At 43.6% G+C, this 22707-nt stretch overlaps 2 protein-coding genes across 2 annotated transcripts; both read right to left on the bottom strand.

Annotated features, from left to right (window-relative positions):
* Nucleotides 1–133: 133 nt before the first annotated feature.
* On the bottom strand, nucleotides 134–19223 carry slc23a1 (solute carrier family 23 member 1). The gene is made up of 15 exons (XM_035177809.2): nucleotides 19093–19223; nucleotides 8014–8075; nucleotides 6248–6421; nucleotides 6005–6162; nucleotides 5835–5923; nucleotides 5090–5157; nucleotides 4816–4997; nucleotides 4586–4706; nucleotides 3416–3572; nucleotides 2067–2214; nucleotides 1871–1976; nucleotides 1260–1389; nucleotides 862–1005; nucleotides 663–758; nucleotides 134–531 (listed from the first exon to the last, which is right to left on the bottom strand). The coding sequence occupies exons 2-15, from the start codon at nucleotides 8029–8031 to the stop codon at nucleotides 287–289; spliced, it is 1836 nt and encodes a 611-aa protein (XP_035033700.1). The 5' UTR covers nucleotides 8032–8075; nucleotides 19093–19223; the 3' UTR covers nucleotides 134–286.
* On the bottom strand, nucleotides 16314–22707 carry pwwp2a (PWWP domain containing 2A). The gene is given in 3 exon segments (XM_035177804.2): nucleotides 16314–18840; nucleotides 18843–20010; nucleotides 21658–22707. Coding segments are annotated over 3 exon segments (2820 nt in total). The 5' UTR covers nucleotides 22659–22707; the 3' UTR covers nucleotides 16314–18189.

The following is a 22707-nucleotide window of genomic DNA, read 5'->3' as shown; positions in this document are numbered from 1 at the left end:
TTTTTCTGATCCTAACATGTTTTCGTTTTGATTTTTTACAGCGTCATCACGCACTCATAATAGTACAAATATTTCTATTATATAAAATAATCTTTATTATCAAGGTTTTATTTGATGTGTAAAATTAAACAAACAGACACAATGTTAAGTGCGTTTCCATGGTAACTGCTTCATACTTCTTAAAAAACGTTATAATCATCTATTTAACGAGATGTGACATCACGCTGACATCACACAGGCTTTGTACTTCCTGTCCATCTGGCAGGTGTGATTGATGACATCACAGTCACACCTTGGTGCTGGACAGGTGGACGTCAGCTGCTTTCTCTCCGGTTCTTGTTTGCTCCTCCTCCTCCTCAGGTATCGATGGATCATCAGACGCCCTGAAACCTGTGAAGGAGGGGCTGATGGGAAATCGCCTGAGCCAGTGAATCTTCCTGATGACCCCCATCCCCAGAGGAAGATCATAAGAAGAACAGGAAGAGGAACAGGAAGATCTCCACTCAACTAAACCTCGCTCCTGTCTGGAACCTGAAGACACCAAAAGAAGAAACACACACACAAACAGGCACGACAGACACAACACAAACATGTAACTGTAAATAATTAGGGTTCGTGTAAAACATATGATTAGTTAGTGTATATAGTCGTGTGTGTTTTACCAGGTATTGTGTTGTCAAGACAAAAAGCCAAAAAACCTCCAACGAACATCTCAGTGGATAAAAGAACCGTCAAAATCTGATCCAGCTCCGCAAGACCTGAACATACAGAACTGATCTACATCACTTAGATCCAAACACAGAACTGATCGACATCACTTTGATCCAAACACAGAACTGATCTACATCACGTAGGTCTCACCTGTGTGGATGGCGTTGGGGTGTTTTTCCAGGTAATTCGGCAGCATCAAGCCAAAGAACATTGAGAATCCGAGAACAAACAGATTTCTGGACGAGTTTAAATCCACCAGCTGCAGGTTCGACAGACCGATAGCTGTGATCATACCTGAGAAACACACCTGGATTATTGTGACATCAATTCAATTCAATTTAATTCTTTTCATTTGTATAGCATCAAATCATAATATACATTATCTCAAGGCTCTTTACATTGAAGGTCAAGACCTTAACATTTTTTATCGAGAAACCCAACAGTTCCCACAATGAGCAGCACTTTGGCGACTGCGGAGACACACCTGGATTAATGTGACATTATTAACACACCTGTATGAACACGTGTGAGCTTTGATGGTGACTCACCGAACAGTGTGCAGAACATCCCTCCAAGAATCGGATCCGGCAGTGACGCAAACAGAGCTGTGAACTTCCCGACTGATCCCAACAGGAACATGATGCCTGCTCCATACTGCACCACCCGCCTGCTGCCCACCTGCACACAGGGTCAACGATTCAAACATCCAAAACGCCAATTGAGGCCTATTCACCAATCCATGATCAATGACTGTAAATTAAAATGATCATATATTTGCAGTCAGAGTCTGTGCAGTAGTGATTGTGGAGTAGAGCCATGTTATCAAGGTCCCGCCCATACACACACTTCACCAATCCTGAGTCAGTCTCAGCTGTCAATCATGACGTCTCAGCCCTCAACTGATCAGAAACACTTGAACAAACATTTATTTAACGTCTACTTGTTTTAGTTTGGTCCATGGCCCATCTGCTAACATGGAGGAGGAAGAGTTTAAGAGTTACTGCAACCAGCCACCAGGGGGCGATCCAGATGATTTGGGATCTGTCATGTCATCCATCCTTAATCACAGTCTATGATCTGGTCCATAACAATAGGTCCAGGACCGGAACATTTCTACCAAACAAATGAACCCATTCATGTGTACATGAATCTCGGTTACCTTGGTGATGCCTAGAACGCCTATATTTGGACTTGAGGAAGTGGAGCCATTTCCTGTTCCCAACAGACCAGCAATAATACAAGAAAGTCCCTCAATGAAGATTCCCCTGAAACACAAACACTGTCACACAGCAGCTGGGGGGGCGCTGTGGGTGAGTTTGCAGGTAATCTAACTTCCTTTTTACTTCCTGTCTCACCTGTTGATGGCATGGACCGGAGGAGGTGCAGCTCCACAGAGACGAGCACAGGCGTAATAATCTCCAATCGACTCCACGATTCCTGCCAGCGTCGCACTTAGCATTCCCACCACCCCGGCTACCGTAACCACTGGCAACCCCCATTGACCTATCAGAGACCAGAGCCATCATCATCATCATCATCATCTTCACCATCATCTTCATCATCATCATTACTTCCACCATCATCATCATCATCATCATCATCATCATCATCATCACCATCATCATCATCATCATCATCCTCACCATCATCACCATCATCATCATCATCATCAATATCATCATCTTCACCATCATCACTCATCATCATCATCATCATTCTTACTACTTATCATCATCATCATCATCCTCACCATCATCTTCATCATCATCATCATTCTCACCATCATCATCATCATAATCATCATCATTTTCACTATCATCTTCATCATCCTACTTTACCATCATCACACACATCATCATCATCATCATCATCATCATCATCATCACATATTCATTCATCATCATCCTCACTATTACATCATCATCATCATCATCAACATCACTACCATCATCATCATTACATCATCATATTCCTCACCATCATTATTAATATCAATATCATCATCCTCACATTAATATTATTCATCATCATCATTCTCACCATCACCATCATCATCATCATCATCATCATCATCATTTTACCATCATCTTCACCATCATTTTCATCATCATCATTTTAATACTATCATTATCATCATTAATATTATTATCACCATTATTATTAATATTAATATTATTACCATTATTATTAATATTATTATTATTCTTACTATTACCATCATTATTATTATTATTATCATCATTATCATTATTATCATTATCATTATTATTATTATTACACACACATTATTAATAACATTACACATCATTAATATTATATCTTCACCACATCATCATCATTATCATCATCATCATCATTATTCCTTACCATCATCACATCATCATTAATATTACCATACACCATTACATCATCATTATTAATACCATTATCCATTAATACTTACCATCATCATCATTATTATTCATCATTACCATTATCATCATCACCATCATCATCAATCATCATCCTCACCATCATCATCATCACTCATCATCATCATCCTCACCATCATCATCATCATCATCATCATACTCATCATCCTCACCATCATCATCATCATCATCATCATCATCTGACTGTGACCTTTAAGGCCTTTGAGATTAAATGACCTTTAATGACCTCCACCATATCTGAAAGTTTTGAGGCCTGTGATTGGCTGACTCACAGGGGTAGGGCACCCTGAACCAGGGGGCAGAGGTCATGATGTCTCCGCGGGCGTCGGTCCGAGCTTTGTGTCCGTACTGATCGGGATCATTAGGCAACAGGTCGGTCAGAGTGAGAATGTAACAGACGAGCCAAACCAACATGATGGCGAGAATAATCTGAAAGAAAACACATTAAAACCTCAACTGACAGACGTGATCAGATGTGAACACACAGACTGTTCAACTTAACTCATCACAACAATGAAGCAACCTGAAGAAGAATAAAGAGTGAAGCGACATCGGAGGGTCAATGTTCACACTGACGACCTTCGTGGTTTATTATCACCTCACTACGATCAATCAAACTTATTGAATCATCATCACTGACACGGATATAAATGTATTTATTTGTTTTATCGTTTGTTGTCTTAATCATCATTTTACTATAGGAGGAAGTAATGTGTTTGTTTGAACGTGTGTGTGTGTGTGTGTGTATAAATTAAGATAAGATAAGATAATCCTTTATTAGTCCCACAATGGGAGTATTACAGCAGCAAGAGTCAAAAAGACATCAGCAAGTAATAAGTAACATGCAATACTTAAGTGTGAGGAATATATAAAATATATAGAAATATAGAAACATATGAATGTAATCAAACCAGTATATACAGTGTAAAGACAGGAAATTATGAGGATATTTACAGTGAATGAATTGCACATGAATGGTTGTATTGCACAGACAGATAAGAGAGTTAAAGTTTAGTCCTTAATGGTGGTGAATGTAGTTTTACTGGGAGCAGAGCTGGTTGTTGCTGAAGGAGCTGCCCAGTGCTGTGATGGTGTCCTGCAGGGGGTGGGACTGGTTGTCCATCAGAGAAGACAGCTTCACCCTTCTCTGTCCCACCACCTCCACTGAGTCAAACATCCCCGGACCGAGCTGGGATGTCCTCACCTCATCTGTCCCGTCTCTTCCTGTCAGCAGTTGAAATGCTGCTGCTCCAGCAAACTACTCCAAAGAAGACGGCAGATGCCACCACAGTCATAAAACGTCTTCAGGAGCGCCCCCTGTAGTCTAAAAGACCTCAGTCACCTGAGCAGATACAGTGTGTGTGTGTGTGTGTGTGTGTGTGTGTGTGTGTGTGTGTGTGTGTGTGTGTGTGTGTGTGTGTGTGTGTGTGTGTGTTATTTACAGGAAACATCTTGAAGATCTGGACTCTCGTTGACGTCAGACCTTTCTGACGGCTGTAAACAGGAATAGGAAGTGATGTCGCTCTTAGGTACTGAGAAAACAACACGATGAGCAAGATGCACCTGAGACAGAGAGACAGGTTCCTGTCTGTCCACCTGTCTGTCAGACAGGTGGACAGACAGGCAGACAGGTAGAGAGACAGGTGGACAGACAGACAGAAATGTGTCTCACAGCGCTGACAGGCCCCAGTGAGAACCAGCTCTGTCTCCAGCAGTGGTAAAGACAGACAGGCCAATCAGTGAGACAGTTGGAGTGATGGTGAGAGGACCAATGAACTCCAGCAGTAACCCTGGCAACCCACAGAGACCGATGACCAGCTCCAGCACACTGGACACGATGATCGCCCCCTGGATCTGACACAGGAAACACACTTGATCACATGAGCCGTGGCCCTCTGAAAATGGCACCCGCCCGACCTCCATGTAGAAGAGATGTCATCATGTACCTCTCTAATGCGCGGTTGCCAAATGTGTTCAGTGTTCAGTGGAAGGCTCCAGTTCCCATAAATCTCCTCTGCAGATACAACAAATTATTAATATTATTAGTTATCATATTATTCCTCTTAGCTTCTCTTCATTGGTTCCCTGTAAAATCTGAATATCAAGATCCTGCTCCTCACATATAAAGCCCACCTTCATATATCAAAGAGCTCATAACACTGTATTATCCAAATAGATCACTGCACTCCCAAAACACAGGTTCTCTTGTGGTTCTAGAGTCTGTAAGAGCAGAACAGGAGGTAGAACCTTCAGCTTTGATAGAGCCTATAGTTCTGGATCAGGTGAGTCCTGAGGGGGAACTCCCACCATTCACTGAGCACTTCTCCCCTTCTTTCTGTCTCTCTTCCCCCACATTTATTTATTTTACTACAATTACTTATTGTAAGTCGCTTTGGATAAAAGCGTCAGCTAAATGAAATGTAATAATGTAACTAACTTTGAGTTTTTTCCATCCAAAGTCTCTCTCTCTCTCTCTTTTCTCATCCCACTTTTCTCCGTTCACAAACCACATTGACTCTGGTTCTTTTCTCACAGACGTCAGAGCTGCTCATTGTGGAAACTGTTGGTTTCTCTATCATTTAAAGGTCTTAATATGTAAAGTGCCTTGAGATCATTTTTATTATGATTTGATGCTATACAAATAAAGCTGAATTGAATTACAGAGACAGACAGGTAGAGAACATGTCTCACCCTCACTGGGACACCTCCAGCGATCCAGACTGAGGATCCCCTGAGCAGGAATCAGGAAAGCAAACGCACTGGCCTGAAACAGAGGAAGTCTACACACACACACATACACACACTGTGACACTCTGACTTGCTCTGACTCGCTCTGACTCACCTGTCTCGCTCTGACTCACCTGACTCCCACTGTGGTCTGGATCAGGGTCGTGATTCCGACCGTGGTGAAAATGGTTCCAATCAGCTGACTGATGGTGTTCTGGTCTCGACCGACACACATGGCCTCTGCCAGGAGAAACGGAACTGCCACTGTGCCGCTGAAACATGTCAGGTAATGCTGAAGACAGATTAGAGCAGAGGTCAGGTGACATCATCAACAACTCACTGACCTGTCATTGTTCATTGTTTGATCCCAGTCTTACCTGGAGTCCCAGTAAAACACACAGGTACCAAGGTGGAACGTCTTCGATGGTGTAAATCATGTCAGATCCCGCCTTCTTTGTTCCTACTGCCTGCGTAATTTCTTGGTCTTCTCTCATTGGCTTGTTAATCCTGTTGAATGTCTGACTCTGACTTTCTGCCAGGTGATCACAACTCTGATTGGACAGAAGGACACACACACCTGTTATTACAAATACATAATTTAAAACATTTGGTCACATGTTTTGAAACAGAAATACCTGATACATAAACACACCTGAACCCACCAAACTCACCTAAATACACATGCATTCACCAGAACTCACATGAACTCACCTGAACACAACTGAACACAACTGAACACAACTGAACACAGCCAGGCCTGAACTACGAAGCAGGATTTGTGGTAACTTCAGGTTAAATTCAGAGTTTTCTGTCCTACGAAGCTTGTTCCCTTGTTATCGGGGTAAATCACCATGGTAACTTAACCTGAACAGCTGACCTGCTCCAGGTTAACTTGGAGATAAGAGATCAAACAGTATAAAGCTCCGCCCACTGACCAATCCCTTCCTTTGAACCATGACATCATGTTCTTAGAGGATCCGTGGAGCTGGTGTGGATTGTTCGAGTCTCTGAGGAGGACCAGGGTCTTCAGAGACCCACAAGATCCTTTGAGCTCCTCTGATGAGTTTCTGAAAGATCTAGATTCTCCTCAGAGGATCCGAACAGAACCAACCTGACCCGTAGGAGCAAAGTGCTCACAGTACCACAGACTGCAGCTACTTCACCTGTTCACTGTGGCTGATGCAGAGAAACTCAATCTACATTTTACACATTAAAGTCTTTTCTCTAGTTTCTATTGTTCTTTATGGTTTTATACTTATGTTCATTTAGTTTCTGACTTTCAAACCTCATTGTACATGTGTGTACTGATATCAATATACAGTAGAAACAGTCACAGGCTACAGGACATATTGTCTGTTGTGTTGTTTTTGTTGAGTCTGGCTTCAGTTTGTTTGTCCCCCCCAACACTGCACCCCCCAATAAATTTGATCACCAACCGCCACTAGTTAGCAGTGAGAAATTTTCAACAAGTCAACTGTTGATTTATGAAAGGTCAGGTTGGTCATCTGTTTCTGAAACACTTTTTATCTTGTTTTTATCCACCCATGCATGACCGGGATCTTCAGGCAGAGAGACAAATACCACGGAAACAGAGACGATGGTTAGAATTCAGCGAGTCACAATTAAGTTGTCAATGCACGGTTATGTTTTTTTGGGGCGTGGCTTTGTTGGGAGTGCCCACAGGAGGGGTGGGATGTATGCTTTTTTCAAAGTGTTGCCTGTTCTGTAGCTTTTGCAGTTTCACCAACCTGAGCTTTAATTTTCTGTTTCTGGTCTGTACTGACAAAAAAACACTTCATCCATCTCCATAAAAAACTTCATTCCTTCCACCAGCAGGATTTCCCACACCGTCCTGGTCCTATTTCAGATATGAAACACTTCTGGTCCCTTCACCTGACTCAGACAGAAGCTGAATCTTCGCTGCAGTTTAAATAAAGTTTAATACTTCTAGTCTGGACAAACAGGAAGTTCCTGGATGTTGAACATTAGCTGTGAATATTTATGGCCCATGAAGGTCTGGGGCCCCTGGACCGGAGTCCCCCCTTAGTGACCGCAGGTGTGAAACAGTAACCTGTCCTTCATATCACCAATGAGTAGAAATAAGCAGAAAAAGAATTCAGTCAATAATCAGTGATCAGTTTACCTTCTGATCGGTTTCCATTTCACCTGCCGCTGTTTAACTCCTGGACGATCGAGCATCGAAAACTGAAGAGACACAGAGAGAGAGTGAGAGAGAGGGGGTTAGTGTTTGAGGTGAAAGTCCAGAAAGATTAACAAGATTATTAACACACACACACAAAAGACGTGTCTCCATGTGACAGAAACATCTCGCCTGTTCAGGTGTGTCACTTCCACTGATACAACAGGTTCAATGATTATTGATTATTGGATTATCACTGAGGTTCAATGATGTCACTTTCACACGTGCAGAGACGACATGTTGACCACGAAAACATTCACACTGTTTGTGTAGTTGTTGTTGTAGTTATAGGTAACATTGTTGTTGTTGCTATAGTTGTTATTATAGTTGTTGTCATTATTGTTATAGTTGTTATTTTTGTTTCAGTTGTTATTGTTCTAGTTGTTTTAGCTGTTGTTGTTGTTACTAGGGCACAAGCAGCAACTGCTGCAAAAACTGCTGTTTTTCCCGTTTTTTATCCGAGTAATGAATCTCATATTTGTAAACATGTGTAACTTTTGCCGGAACTTTGCACAAAATTCAGATTTCTGAGAAATGTATATGTCAATTGTTTTTTGTGCACTGGCGTGTCCAACTGACTCGATTTATGTCGGAGGGCGTGTCCTTTGCATGGCGTCGAATTTCGAAACAGCAAGTTGTTGTAACTTCAGTGGACATTATTCAATCTGCACCAAACTTCACATGTTTGATAAAAATCGGAGCCTAAACACATTTGCATGCCAATATTCAATCACAGCCATAGCGCCCCCTACTGGCAACAAGAAATGTGTTGTAATGTGATGTTCCTAACACTGGGGTCGGCAACCTTTACTATCAAAAGATTCATTTTTTCCCCCTTTTCCACAAAATAAAATTGTCTGGAGCCGCAAAACATATTTGATAATACAGCTTATAAAGTTTTATATAAAGTTATACTCAGTGTTGTGCCAGTTCACATTTATAATGAACGAGTTCACAGTTAATTTTTTTTTTATTTTCAACTAAGTTCACGGTTTAAAACATGAACTGGTTCAGGTTCACAGTTCATGTTTTATTGGGAGGATTCAGGTGACAGACGTCCGGTCGTGTGTTTGGTTCTGAGTCGATGGAGTCGGATCGTGTCTGCGTGTCGCTCATTCTAACACTGAGTCCTGACTGAGTGTCTCGTGTTGGACTGAAACTGTTGACGAGTCATTTTCATGATGTTTCAATGAGTCTGATAAACTGTGGAGTCAAACCAACACTCAGTGACTTCCTGTGCTGATCAGGTCCTGAGAACTAGTGATGAGTGTGTATTAGTTCCAGTGAAGCCGAGTGGAGGAGGACACAGAAACTCCAGCTCGGTACAAACCAGCTGCAGCTCTGATCCTGAAGCAGCTGATCCCTGAGCAGCTGAGACCAGAGGAACTCTGTGTTTCACTTCTACAGAGTCACTGAGCGGCTGCTTCACGTGCACGAGCTGTGATCTCACTGCGTGTCTCTGAGCGAGTGAGTGGGGGGGGGACCCTCGAGGCCACACACACACACATTTGCTCTCGCTTCTGGTATTTCACATGATGGACTGATACAATGATGTTTTAAAAAATGAAGGTAAACGTTCATCATATGAAAACTGATTCGTTCAGTTCATCATTCACGAAAAATATGAACGCGTTCATTAAATGCACCACTGTACAGGGAGCCACTGCAGAGGGGCAGAAGAGCTGCATGGCTGCCGACCCCTGTCCTAGCAGGTTGACCACATCCAGCTGAGATTTGGTCTGAATACCATTTAGACACGTTTGATAATATGTTATGAATGTGTGAATTGTTGTTTAACACTTTTGCCGTGGCAACTCACTGAAAGTTATTCAGAATCAGCTTTATTTGCCATCTGTGTACACGTACTAAGAATTTGACTCTGATGTAACTGCGCTCAGTGTATTTACACAGACAGACACACCATTAGCAACAGACTACAAAAAACTAGCAAAATAAACATAACTACTATGTGCAAATAGAGTTAAACTGTACAGAACAGTAGTACAACGGGGAAACAAGATGTGCAAGAGTGGACAATAAACATTTAACTACGATACGGTTATGGTGGAATTGTGACCAGAGGACAATAGTGCAGTGGTACAAAGAACAAAGATGCTTGAACAAATATGGATCATTAACGAACAGGTTACTTATATACATGAGGTGGTGAATCATATAGTGCAGAGTGCAAAGTTGCTGGATCAAATATGGATTATTATGTACACGATGCATATAAATACACAAGGTAGATGAATATTATCACAGTAGTGCATTTGAGTAATGTACAGTATATAAAATCCACTTAGATTTATATTGTCAACTGTGTGTTTATATAAAAAAATATGTATAGTTGCACTTATTCAATTCAATTTGTATAGCGCCAAATCATAATACACAATGTATAATATCTCAAGGCACTTTACATAATAGGTCCAGACTTATATGTTGCACTTGTAGTTTGGCTTTTTTAAGCTAATGTGACCATGTGAGGCAGTGAACATGTGAGACAGTGAAGTTGTGAGACAGTGAACATGTGAGACAGTGAAGTTGTGTGACAGTGAAGTTGTGAGACAGTGAACATGTGAGACAGTGAAGTTGTGACAGTGAACATGTGAGGCAGTGAAGTTGTGAGACAGTGAACATGTGAGACAGTGAAGTTGTGAGACAGTGAACATGTGAGACAGTGAAGTTGTGAGACAGTGAAGTTGTGAGACAGTGAACATGTGAGACAGTGACGTTGTGACAGTGAACTTGTGAGGCAGTGAAGTTGTGAGACAGTGAACATGTGAGACAGTGAAGTTGTGAGACATAGAAGTTGTGGGACAGTGAACATGTGAGACAGTGAAGTTGTGAGACAGTGAAGTTGTGAGACAGTGAACATGTGAGACAGTGAAGTTGTGAGACAGTGAAGTTGTGAGACAGTGAAGTTGTGAGACAGTGAACATGTGTGACAGTGAAGTTGTGAGCCAGTGAAGTTGTGAGACAGTGAACATGTGAGACAGTGAAGTTGTGAGACAGTGAAGTTGTGAGACAGTGAAGTTGTGGGACAGTGAAGTTGTGAGACAGTGAACATGTGAGACAGTGAAGTTGTGAGACAGTGAACATGTGAGACAGTGAAGTTGTGAGACAGTGAAGTTGTGAGACAGTGAAGATGTGAGACAGTGAAGTTGTGAGACAGTGAAGTTGTGAGACAGTGAAGATGTGAGACAGTGAAGTTGTGAGACAGTGAAGTTGTGAGACAGTGAAGTTGTGGGACAGTGAACATGTGAGACAGTGAAGTTGTGAGACAGTGAACATGTGAGACAGTGAAGTTGTGAGACAGTGAAGTTGTGAGGCAGTGAACATGTGAGACAGTGAAGTTGTGAGACAGTGAACATGTGAGACAGTGAAGTTGTGAGACAGTGAAGTTGTGAGACAGTGAACATGTGAGACAGTGAAGTTGTGAGACAGTGAACATGTGAGACAGTGAAGTTGTGAGACAGTGAACATGTGAGACAGTGAAGTTGTGTGACAGTGAAGTTGTGAGACAGTGAACATGTGAGACAGTGAAGTTGTGACAGTGAACATGTGAGGCAGTGAAGTTGTGAGACATAGAAGTTGTGGGACAGTGAACATGTGAGACAGTGAAGTTGTGAGACAGTGAAGTTGTGAGACAGTGAAGTTGTGAGACAGTGAACATGTGAGACAGTGAAGTTGTGAGACAGTGAAGTTGTGAGACAGTGAAGATGTGAGACAGTGAAGTTGTGAGACAGTGAAGTTGTGAGACAGTGAAGTTGTGAGACAGTGAACATGTGTGACAGTGAAGTTGTGAGCAAGTGAAGTTGTGAGACAGTGAACATGTGAGACAGTGAAGTTGTGAGACAGTGAAGTTGTGGGACAGTGAAGTTGTGGGACAGTGAACATGTGAGACAGTGAAGTTGTGAGACAGTGAACATGTGAGACAGTGAAGTTGTGAGACAGTGAAGTTGTGAGACAGTGAAGTTGTGAGACAGTGAACATGTGAGACAGTGAAGTTGTGAGACAGTGAAGTTGTGAGACAGTGAACATGTGAGACAGTGAAGTTGTGAGACAGTGAAGTTGTGAGACAGTGAAGTTGTGAGACAGTGAACATGTGTGACAGTGAAGTTGTGAGCAAGTGAAGTTGTGAGACAGTGAACATGTGAGACAGTGAAGTTGTGAGACAGTGAAGTTGTGAGACAGTGAAGTTGTGAGACAGTGAACATGTGAGACAGTGAAGTTGTGAGACAGTGAACATGTGAGACAGTGAAGTTGTGAGACAGTGAAGATGTGAGACAGTGAAGTTGTGAGACAGTGAAGTTGTGAGACAGTGAACATGTGAGACAGTGAAGTTGTGAGACAGTGAAGTTGTGAGACAGTGAACATGTGAGACAGTGAAGTTGTGAGACAGTGAAGTTGTGAGACAGTGAAGTTGTGAGACAGTGAACATGTGAGACAGTGAAGTTGTGAGACAGTGAACATGTGAGACAGTGAAGTTGTGAGACAGTGAACATGTGAGACAGTGAAGTTGTGAGACAGTGAAGTTGTGAGACAGTGAACATGTGAGACAGTGAAGTTGTGAGACAGTGAAGTTGTGAGACAGTGAAGATGTGAGACAGTGAAGTTGTGAGACAGTGAAGTTGTGAGACAGTGAAGTTGTGAGACAGTGAACATGTGAGACAGTGAAGTTGTGAGACAGTGAACATGTGAGACAGTGAAGTTGTGAGACAGTGAAGTTGTGAGACAGTGAAGTTGTGAGACAGTGAACATGTGAGACAGTGAAGTTGTGAGACAGTGAACATGTGAGACAGTGAAGTTGTGAGACAGTGAAGTTGTGAGACAGTGAACATGTGAGACAGTGAAGTTGTGAGACAGTGAACATGTGAGACAGTGAAGTTGTGAGACAGTGAAGTTGTGAGACAGTGAAGTTGTGAGACAGTGAACATGTGAGACAGTGAAGTTGTGAGACAGTGAACATGTGAGACAGTGAAGTTGTGAGACAGTGAAGTTGTGAGACAGTGAACATGTGAGACAGTGAAGTTGTGAGACAGTGAACATGTGAGACAGTGAAGTTGTGAGACAGTGAAGTTGTGAGACAGTGAAGATGTGAGACAGTGAAGTTGTGAGACAGTGAAGTTGTGAGACAGTGAACATGTGAGACAGTGAAGTTGTGAGACAGTGAACATGTGAGACAGTGAAGTTGTGAGACAGTGAAGTTGTGAGACAGTGAAGTTGTGAGACAGTGAACATGTGAGACAGTGAAGTTGTGAGACAGTGAACATGTGAGACAGTGAAGTTGTGAGACAGTGAAGTTGTTGAGGGTTTTTATTGCGCATCGGTGAATTCTGTACTTTCTGTTCTACTTATTTGACCTTTGACCTCTTTAATTCATATTTGCAAAGATCAAAACAGCGGTTGACAGTTGTTATCGGTGGATGAAGATCACTGAACAAGTAGCTTCACACATGTGCATTAGAGATTCATACTGAGGGAATCAAACATTATACAACGTGCATCTGGGATGTTTCCCTTTTTAGCACAGTTCAATTAATAGAGATTTGGGTTTTTGTGTGAGATCTGTGTAAAAAAAAGTGTTGACATATTAGTAAGTAAACTTCTGCTGTGCAATTTAGCACTAAGCCTAAAATTGATATTAGAATTAAATAAATACATAACACAACACTATCATACACAGACAGTTTAAGTGCCTCTGTGCTTTAGAAACCATTTCTGAATCGTTTATCAGTGAGTGACGAGTCTGTATCAGAAACTGGGTGCATGTGTCGACTATAATTCAAGTGTCCGCAGTGTTACACATTAGTAACGTTCGGTGACATGTCAATAATCATCACTGTTAAACCTTCTTTCATCTCTTAGTATCTGCTCAGAATCATCGTGCACTCTGCCGGCCACGCCCCCTTTTTGTACGAGGACGTGCATGCTGAAATACTCCGAGTCAGTTAACACAAACTCAACAGACCAACATCTTAACCGGCTGTGTACAACTATTTAACACCGAGTCACTGAACCAGGGTTTGTTAACCTGAGTTGAACCAGCTTCGTAGAACAGGCCCCGTGTGGTAGTAGGAGGGGGGGCTGTGAACAACATCTGGAGCCTCTGTCCAGAAGAGCTCAGTCCTTAGGAACAGCTAAGATACTGAACCCTCAAACTCCCACACCTCTGGTGGACGAACCCAGGCCCCCGTGTGGGATGGGAGGGAGATTATTTTATGTTATTATTTATATACAACACTAACCCTAATAAAGCCGGAAGTGACAATCTAAAATGCATGAAAGTTAAATATGCACATCCGATCACTGTTCAATAATCCAATCAAACAACCAAACTGTGTAACATGTGCACTTTCTTTATTGCATCGATCATCTGCAGTTTGTAACAATATCACAATAATAATTAAACATTAATTACAAGAGTTTTATCATCACATATTTGCACCAGGTCAAAGAAATAAAAAAAACAGCGTCTGTATGAGTGGATCTGCTCAATGATTGATTGATGGAGTGATTTGGAAACTTTAGGGTTGGAAGTCAAAGTTAAAAAGTTGAATGTTTTATTGGTTTTTATTTCAATAGTTTTTTAATGACGTTATGGGAACTGTTGTTTTCTCTATAGTTTTTAACCCTATGTAAAGAGCCTTGAGATAATGTATATTATGATTTGATGCTATACAAATAAAACTGAAGTGAATTGATGTCGACAGATAGAATTTATTTTCTCTAAATGAAAAACAAGATTCAAAATTTAAACATTAATAATAATTCAGAAAATTGTAACTGAATTTAAAAAGTTTTAAAAACATATTTAAATAAAGAAATATATCATAAACATTTCAGACATAGTCACCTAACACCTGAACTGTTCCACAAGAGAAACATTTATTTAATAAAACAGAAACCTGCATTTCTATTTAAAGTCACATGAGGGCGGGGTTAGGGTTCACACTGTCAACCAATCGGAATCCACACCACAGAAATTAAAGATCGGCTGACGCACAACAGACACACAGCAAACACAACAAACGCACAACAGACACACGCTCCCATTGTGGCCCGAGTGTAAACAGTTTATCATTTAACTAATTGATCACTAATCGTTAATGATCTGATTGTACAAAGCAAAATAAAATTGACACCAATATAAACCTGTTGACATGGATACGCTCAGTGATAAATTCAAACTCTTGATAGATATAAACTCTTTATTAATCATTAATTATTGATTATTAATGTCCATGTGATTGCTCATCAGTTGTTTGGACTCCACCTACATCCTCTCAGCCAATCACAGCACAGGATTCTCTGTCAGCAGCTCTTCAAAGTCGTACTGCAGAGGGGGAGAGAGAGAGACAGGTGTTACTGATGATGTCATCAGCAGGTGATCACATGATCAATCATCATCACACTGCTACGTTCACCTGAACCCCGAATAACTTAATTATGTGATTATATATAAATAAATGGTTTATAATCAATAACTGATCAAAGTTAATCAGTTTTGCTTTTTTAAACTCTTCACCGAGAATCACGATATAACATTTTACACCAACATACATTGTCGTGAAATGATCATCTGTATTTTAAAATGTTTGTCCACTAGGAGCTGTACGAGGTCAGAAAAATAAAAAATAAAACGTGCTCACATGATTCGTAACGTGGTTTTAACAAAGTTTTTACCGGCTCCTCACTCTGTAAAATATGTTGTCAAGTTCAAACAAATACATCCTGCAGTTCACCGAGTCACCTCCAGGTGCAGATTTACTTGAGTCAAACGCAGAAACATTTACAAAACTGAGCAAAATTTCACTTTGAACTTTTTATAATGAAATCTGTAGTTTCCATGGAAACATACTCACCTGCCACTTCACTGACACATGAACGCAGTGAAATGTGTGAAATCATATTAATTAGTTATCCCTCACTACTTTATATCATCCAGTAATTATCCAGATCCTTTTGGTGTTTTTCCCTCCAATCAGCCACAAGTTGAAATTTAAAAAGAAATGTTTTTATCTAAGTTTCTGAACACGCTTCGTTGATATTGATCATCAGTTATTATTATTTTGTTGCTGATGTTTGTGGTAAACCCTTCGGACAAATTTTTACCAAACTGTTTGCAGGTGAGAAAATCTGCTGCCAGCGTGCTGCTGAGCAAGGCACCGCTGTTACTCCTACAGTCAAAGCACCAGAGAAGAAGAAGAGTTTAAATGACGAAGACGATGCAAAGAGAAGTTTGACAGTTTATTAATAGATTTAAAACAACAGAAATAAACATGTACAGTTTCTTTTGATCGATTGATGAATTGATCAGTTTCATTGTTTCAGAATCTCTGATCTGCAAACAGACGGTAAAACGAGTCTGAGGGAAAATCACCTTCACCATCATCATTCTAACAGTCAGCGTACTTCCTGTTCGTCTGTCTGCTCGTCTGTGAACTTCAAAATAAGAGTCTTTAAATAAACATCAGCAGCTGAATCTTTTCTTGTGAAACTTCCTGAGGAGGAAACTGATGATCCATGAGTTTGATCAAATTCTGAACAAACGACCCGGAACTGATCCAAGATTCGCCTAAAAATCTGTTTAATCCTGACTACAGGGACCTGGTGCAACTAGGGATGTCACGATATGAAATTTTGGTGCCACAATTATTGTCAGAGGAAATATCACGGTTTCACAGTTTTCACGATTATCGATACTATAGAAGGAAAAAGACACACAACAAGCAATATATAGCTAATAAACTAAAATATTTACTATCAAGTTTTTTTCGTGTAACGTTTGGCTATTTAAAAGTAATTTATGAAAGCTATTTTATTTAGTTGCCTTACTGTGGAAGGTTGGCCAGTGAATTTGTGTTTCCTGTCATCATAAGCAGTTTATCTGTTTGGGACTTTTGTTGTAAAGTGTCACCGTCCGAGGTTGTACTACTTTTGGGAGCAAAGTGTTGACTAGTTGTGAAAAATTTAACGGGCATATTGTCCTGGTTCAAGCACATTCTTCATGTCCTTATCATACCATTACCTCAGTATAGGTGAATTACACTCTCGGCTTCATGTATAATGGTTAATAGGAAGAGAGAGAGGGTAAGAGAGAGGGAGGGAGAGAGAGAGGGGTGTGTATGGATGGAGTTTATTGCCCAACGTTGGCGGAAATAAGGCTGTTACGTCAGTTCCCTCTTCTCAGTTAACGTTTCAGTGGCTCGCACACACAAAACGTGACTCGCAATAGATTTCACCGCACGGCGCACACATAAATCACCTAACTCACGAGAGGCAGGACACCATAGTTTGATATCGTAGTTTACAGCTATGAAACCGCTGTTATCATAAAATAGGTTAATCCCGACATCCCTAGGTGCAAGACAGGACTACAGGGACAATGTCTGACATAGGACAACAGGGACCTAGTACAGTTCCTGTTGGATTGTGGGAGATAAGAATATGAACCAATCAGAGAACAGATGATGTCATTGAACCCTGTTTGGGAACTCGGGCATCAGTTTGAACAACACTGTTTCAAATTCTTCTTCAAAAAAGTTTTCAGTCAGGACAGAATGTTCAGGAACCAGGAGGAACAGGAAGTGACATCAGTATGTCAGCGTTTCACGTCGCCATCACTGAACTGATAAAGTCCAGGTATCACATTATCTAATCAATATTTCAATCAATCGACCAGTGTCTAGATACAACCATGTTTGGCTTAGTAACTAAGTAAACCTTATTTTGTTGTTAATGCGTATTTTGTGATTCTCTTTAGTGATTCATGACGAATGTGACCTCATAACTATCACTGCGACATCACTATGACGAGTAATTTGGCAAACTGTCTCTTTCATGAACTAGAAAAAGATGACGCTGACGAGATGGCGAGTGGAAATGCTAACACCTGATGGATAAGTCACACCCCCTGATCACCTAACACTGACTGGTTACCCTCAGGCTCCACCACCTCTGCTAACTAGTTAGCCTCAGGCTCCGCCCCTTACGCTCAAACAAATACGTCAGTTCGTCAAGAATCAATCCAGGCTTCTCCCACTACCTGAAGAGGGTGGGGCAATGATGGGGGTTAGAAGCGTGGGGGGTTGGGGGTTGTTTTATCGGATGCTACGTCTCGAACTGCGTAAGCAGGGCTCGGACTTCAGGCGTTAGCTGTTTGGCTGCACTAGCGGCCTCTGCAATGGCACGACGGTACGGCCCCTTCCTCTTTCTATCGAAGCGAGACTGGAAGGTCTCCAGGAAGGGGGACAACTGGGCAAGTGGCAGGAAGGAGGTGGTGGGGGAGCCGAACCAGGAGACTCGGGCCTCCTGCCGCACCGCCAGTCCTGTGTCACCACGCCGCACGACCGTGATGCCGAGCACTCGAGCCGGCCACCAAGGGAAACCGTAGATCTTTGCCCAGACGATGTCACCTACGCACACGGTCCGACCGTCTGGAAGAGGACACTTGGACACAGATTTAGAGAAGACGGTGGAAGACGACGAAGATGAGGACGAGGACGAGGATGTGGAAGACTTACGACGCCTCTTCAGTTCACCTCCCTCCTCGTCCTCCTCGCCGCCGCCAACCTGTGGCTCCTCGCTGTCGGATCTAAGGGGAGGGATGATGGGTGAGGAAGAAGGGGGGTAAAGAGGAACTAACGAGGCGGGAGAGGGGGCAGGAGAGAGGAGGGAGGGTGGGTCTCCAGTGGGCGGGGGTTCAAAGGTCTCTGAGGAGCCGCACTCTGAGTGGGATGAGTCCAAGGACGAAAAAGAGGAGGAGGAGGGGGTGGGGGAGGACCCTCACCTCCCCCCCTTCCTCCTCCCTGATCTGTACAGACTTCATGTGTCTCCACGACAACACTGACTGCACAGGTGGAGGAGGGGGATGCTTGAGAAAGAAATGGCTGAGCGGTAGGCGGGACCAGGTCCGATGTGGGGGTGGGGTTTAAAGTGGGTTTGAGAGGCGATGAGCGAGTGCCCTGTTTGGGCGGGGTAGGGGGGGGAGCCTGGTTATCATCGGTACGATACCTTTGAGGTTTGAGACGCATTCTTGGCGGCAGCGGAGTGTGAGAGCTGGAGCTGACAGCGGTTCCGCTGAGGTGCTGCAGGCGGCGGGTGAAGTGGACCTTCTGGTTGTGGTTCTGCAGGGCTGCAGCTCGGGTCACAGCCTTGGTGCGATCCTGGATCTGACTCTGGTCTTTGGGCTCGCGATGTGGTGGAGGCTGGGAGCTTCTCGCTAGCTTCTTAAGAACCTGCCGCGCTTTGGAGTGATCGCGGGCAGAATCTTTGGCCAGCGCCTTCTTAGAGTTCAGCTTCAAACGGATGTGGCCGGATGAGGATGACGAGGACGAAGATGATGTCACGCCCCTCAGCACACGACGAGGGGATGATGACATACAGATCCCTGATGATGCCCGTCTGTCGGTGGCCATTCGTCCACCTTTGTCGTCGCTCCTTAGCCTCTTGACCTCCGAGGAGATTGGTCCCTCAGCTGCCCTCCGCCGCCGAGACGCCTCCTCACCCCTCAGATCGACTAGGCCCCGTCGTGCTTCCCTGTTCCCACCTGATGCCACCACGCCTTTGCACTTGTCACAGAGCACTTGGCGGGGGCGGAGCTTGATGGCGTTCATGATGGAGGTTGGCTCCTCGCAGCGATAGCGCCGCTTTGGCCGTTTGATCTTTCGTGGCAGTGGCTGAGGTAAAGCCTGGTTGTAGGTGTCCCTGATGAACAGAGGAGGAGGGTAGGGTGCCCCCTCCTGGAACAACGGTGGTGGTTTGGCAGTCCATGGGTGATGGGGTGGGGGGGTTGGGGGGCTAATGGTGGCTTGTTCCTGTTTGGTGGACGTCTCGTCATTGGTAACAGGTCTTGACTGAAGAGATGTTTGAAGTCGACTCTTATCATCTCGTTTTGGAAACACCGTGATGGGGATTCCGTACGGCCCAAACCTAAAAACCACATACAGAGTGAGAACCTTAAAAACTCAAACAAAACTGACCAGGTTTAAAACAAGAATGAATCATATTCAAACTTCCATCTGGAGGTGACATTACAACTCGAATTACAACTCGAATTAACTACTGACGCTACACCAAGCTGTTAAACTCCAGACCACCAGGTGGCGGTAACAAAAGGGATTGTACAAACAACATGATAATATATACCAAGCATTGATGTCGTGTTGCGTTCACTTGGAGATTCAAAACAACACGTGTCGACATTGAGGATTTGAAACATTGTCAGGTTCATATTAGGGGTGTGCGATATATATCATCTACGATAATATCTTAATTGTTGTTTTAACGATGTGCAAGCTCACGTTATCGAGTATTATTGATAATGATGATCCATGCGCCACGCACTCACGCTCTGCATGTCAATATATTTGGCCGCTTCAGATGATAAATGAAAGACATTCAGATCATTGACGTGTTTTTTCCGTCAGTGAATCATTGTCAGAAGATAAGAAGAAGAAAATAGAGAAAACAGAATTTGAAAACAGGTTTGACGCAGTGACGGGGCTCCGTCAAATCTCGCTACGCCTCCACTAAATTATACTGTGGAAACTTCTAGTGATCACATTTGTCGCCACGATATCAACACTGATCATTACATAATGATCGATTCTTTTATTAATGAGTTAAATCTTTCTTCAGAGCCGCACACACACTGGAGGAGTGGGCGGGGAGCGCTCCGCTTGGTTTGACGCAGTCTGCGCAGCGCGAATGATAGAGACCCGTTAACACTGTAAGTGGACTTAGTGGAGCCTGGTGTCTGCCCCAGCTGGGTGGCGCTGTGACCGGGCTGTGGAGCTGTCTGTGGTCTCTGCGTCCATAGCCAGGGAGTGTTTATGTTTATTTATCGCAAGTCATATCGTCATCGCAATATTAAACAACGTTATCTATATCGCATGTTTTCCTAATATCGCACACCCCTAGTTCATATTATTAATTTGACAATTATGAATTGATGGAAACAGGAAGTGAAATATCAGCAGATGTAGTGAGTGACAATAGAATTATAAACATGAAATGAAATATTTGATCACAAAATAACAGTTTCACTTTAATACGACCACAGAGCAACATCTTGTTCAACTCTGCCGCAGAACAACTCTGTTTATCTTCGTTAACCGTCCGACTCAACAGTCAGCTGACCGGAATACTGCTCACTGATTGAATAAGGTCGTGTTCCAGTTACTTCTGGCTAGTTTGAAACGTGACAAACCTTTAGACATCAGACGATTCATGGTTTCATTCGTCAGCATCATTAAGACAAATCGTCTGAAGATGTTGAATCATGTGATTGGTCACTATAGAAACCCATGATCAAACAAGAATAAAGAATAAAGATCAGAAGTCGATTGTTTAGAGCAGCCTTGATTTAACGTTTATTTTCTACAATAATAACTAATTACAGCGCCCCCTGCTTTTTATACAGACCAAAATAATTCAATTTTAAAATAACACAAAAACTATTATTGATTCTTTAAATAGTAAGTTGATTGGTCGATTTATTGAGTGTGATGACAGTTTCCTGTCATGACGTCATGTTCATATGATAAATAATAACACCCGATATTTAAATTTTCTCACCTTCTGGAAACGTCCATCAACACCCCGGAAAAAACCTTCTCCCCCCGCCGGAAAGACACCACCAGCGCGTCATCGATGACGTGGTCCAGGCAGACCCGGACCTCGGAGCCGGGACTCAGGTCCTGGAAGGAGGCGAGTGGACCGGGTTCGGGCAGGAGGCGGGAGGATTCCTCCTGCTTGTCCGTCAGCAGGCGTCTCTTAGGGGACCGACAGGGGGGGGACGAGTCCCGCAGGCCGCATCCCGGCGGTTCCTCGTTCCCTGCGGTGTTTTTAATGAACCCGGTCTCCGGGTCCAGCCCGTCTAGGCTGACTGGGCCCGACAGCCGGTCCGCGTAACCATCCAACAGGGAGTCCTCCGCGGGCCCAGGCCTCAGCTCCGTCTGGACAAGGACCGTGTACCCCCGGTCTCGTCCCGCTGTCTTGGCCCGGTCCGTCGTCACGTTGGTGGTCGGTACCGCGGGTTCGGCCAGAGACAGTCCGGCCTCGGTGACGGGTGGCGGAGCCGGGAAGGAGTGCAGGCAGACGGCGGAGGGCTGCGGGTCCGGAAGGATGCTGCGGTACACCGCCTGGACAGACACCTTCCCGCTGCTCTCAGGATCCCCCGGTAGTCCGGGAGCGAACCGGTCCAGGCTGACCCGGTCTATCGGGAGGTTGTTGATCAGTTCGTCCGTCACGACGTTTTCACACAGAGCTTTTCCCGCCGCGGGCTCGAGCTCCGGCCTGACATGGCGGCGCTCCTCCCCATCCCCTCCATCCTCCACACGGACAACCAGCAGCTCCACAGCCGGGCCGGACTCCCGAGGCCCCTCAGACTGCAGCGGGACTCCTGGAGGTCCCGGTCCCGGTTCTGGCGGGCCTTCGTCGTCCATTGCCGCCGTCGAACCTGTCGAAACCGCCGCAGCTCCTGGCTCTGCAGCCACGGCCGCCATTTTCTTCCGCTGTGACCCACGGAGCTTTGCCCCGCCCCCACAACGCGGCCAGATGCGCAGGCGCACTGCCATTGGCTGGAGTCCCTGTCAGTTAAAGGACATGAGGCAGCGCGTCCTCTCT

The sequence above is a fragment of the Hippoglossus stenolepis genome, chromosome 15 (assembly GCF_022539355.2).
Source record: "Hippoglossus stenolepis isolate QCI-W04-F060 chromosome 15, HSTE1.2, whole genome shotgun sequence".
NCBI classification, from domain to species: Eukaryota; Metazoa; Chordata; class Actinopteri; order Pleuronectiformes; family Pleuronectidae; genus Hippoglossus; species Hippoglossus stenolepis.
Note: the sequence above shows the minus strand (reverse complement) of the source record. Positions and strands in the feature narration are given on the sequence as shown.

Coding starts and splice junctions, on each gene's coding strand:
- slc23a1 (XM_035177809.2), bottom strand. Junction 5,158..5,834: donor CTGGAGGTGTCCCAGTGAGG/GTGAGACATGTT, acceptor TTGTATCTGCAG/AGGAGATTTATGGGAACTGG. Junction 1,006..1,259: donor GATGTTCTGCACACTGTTCG/GTGAGTCACCAT, acceptor TGTGTTTCTCAG/GTATGATCACAGCTATCGGT.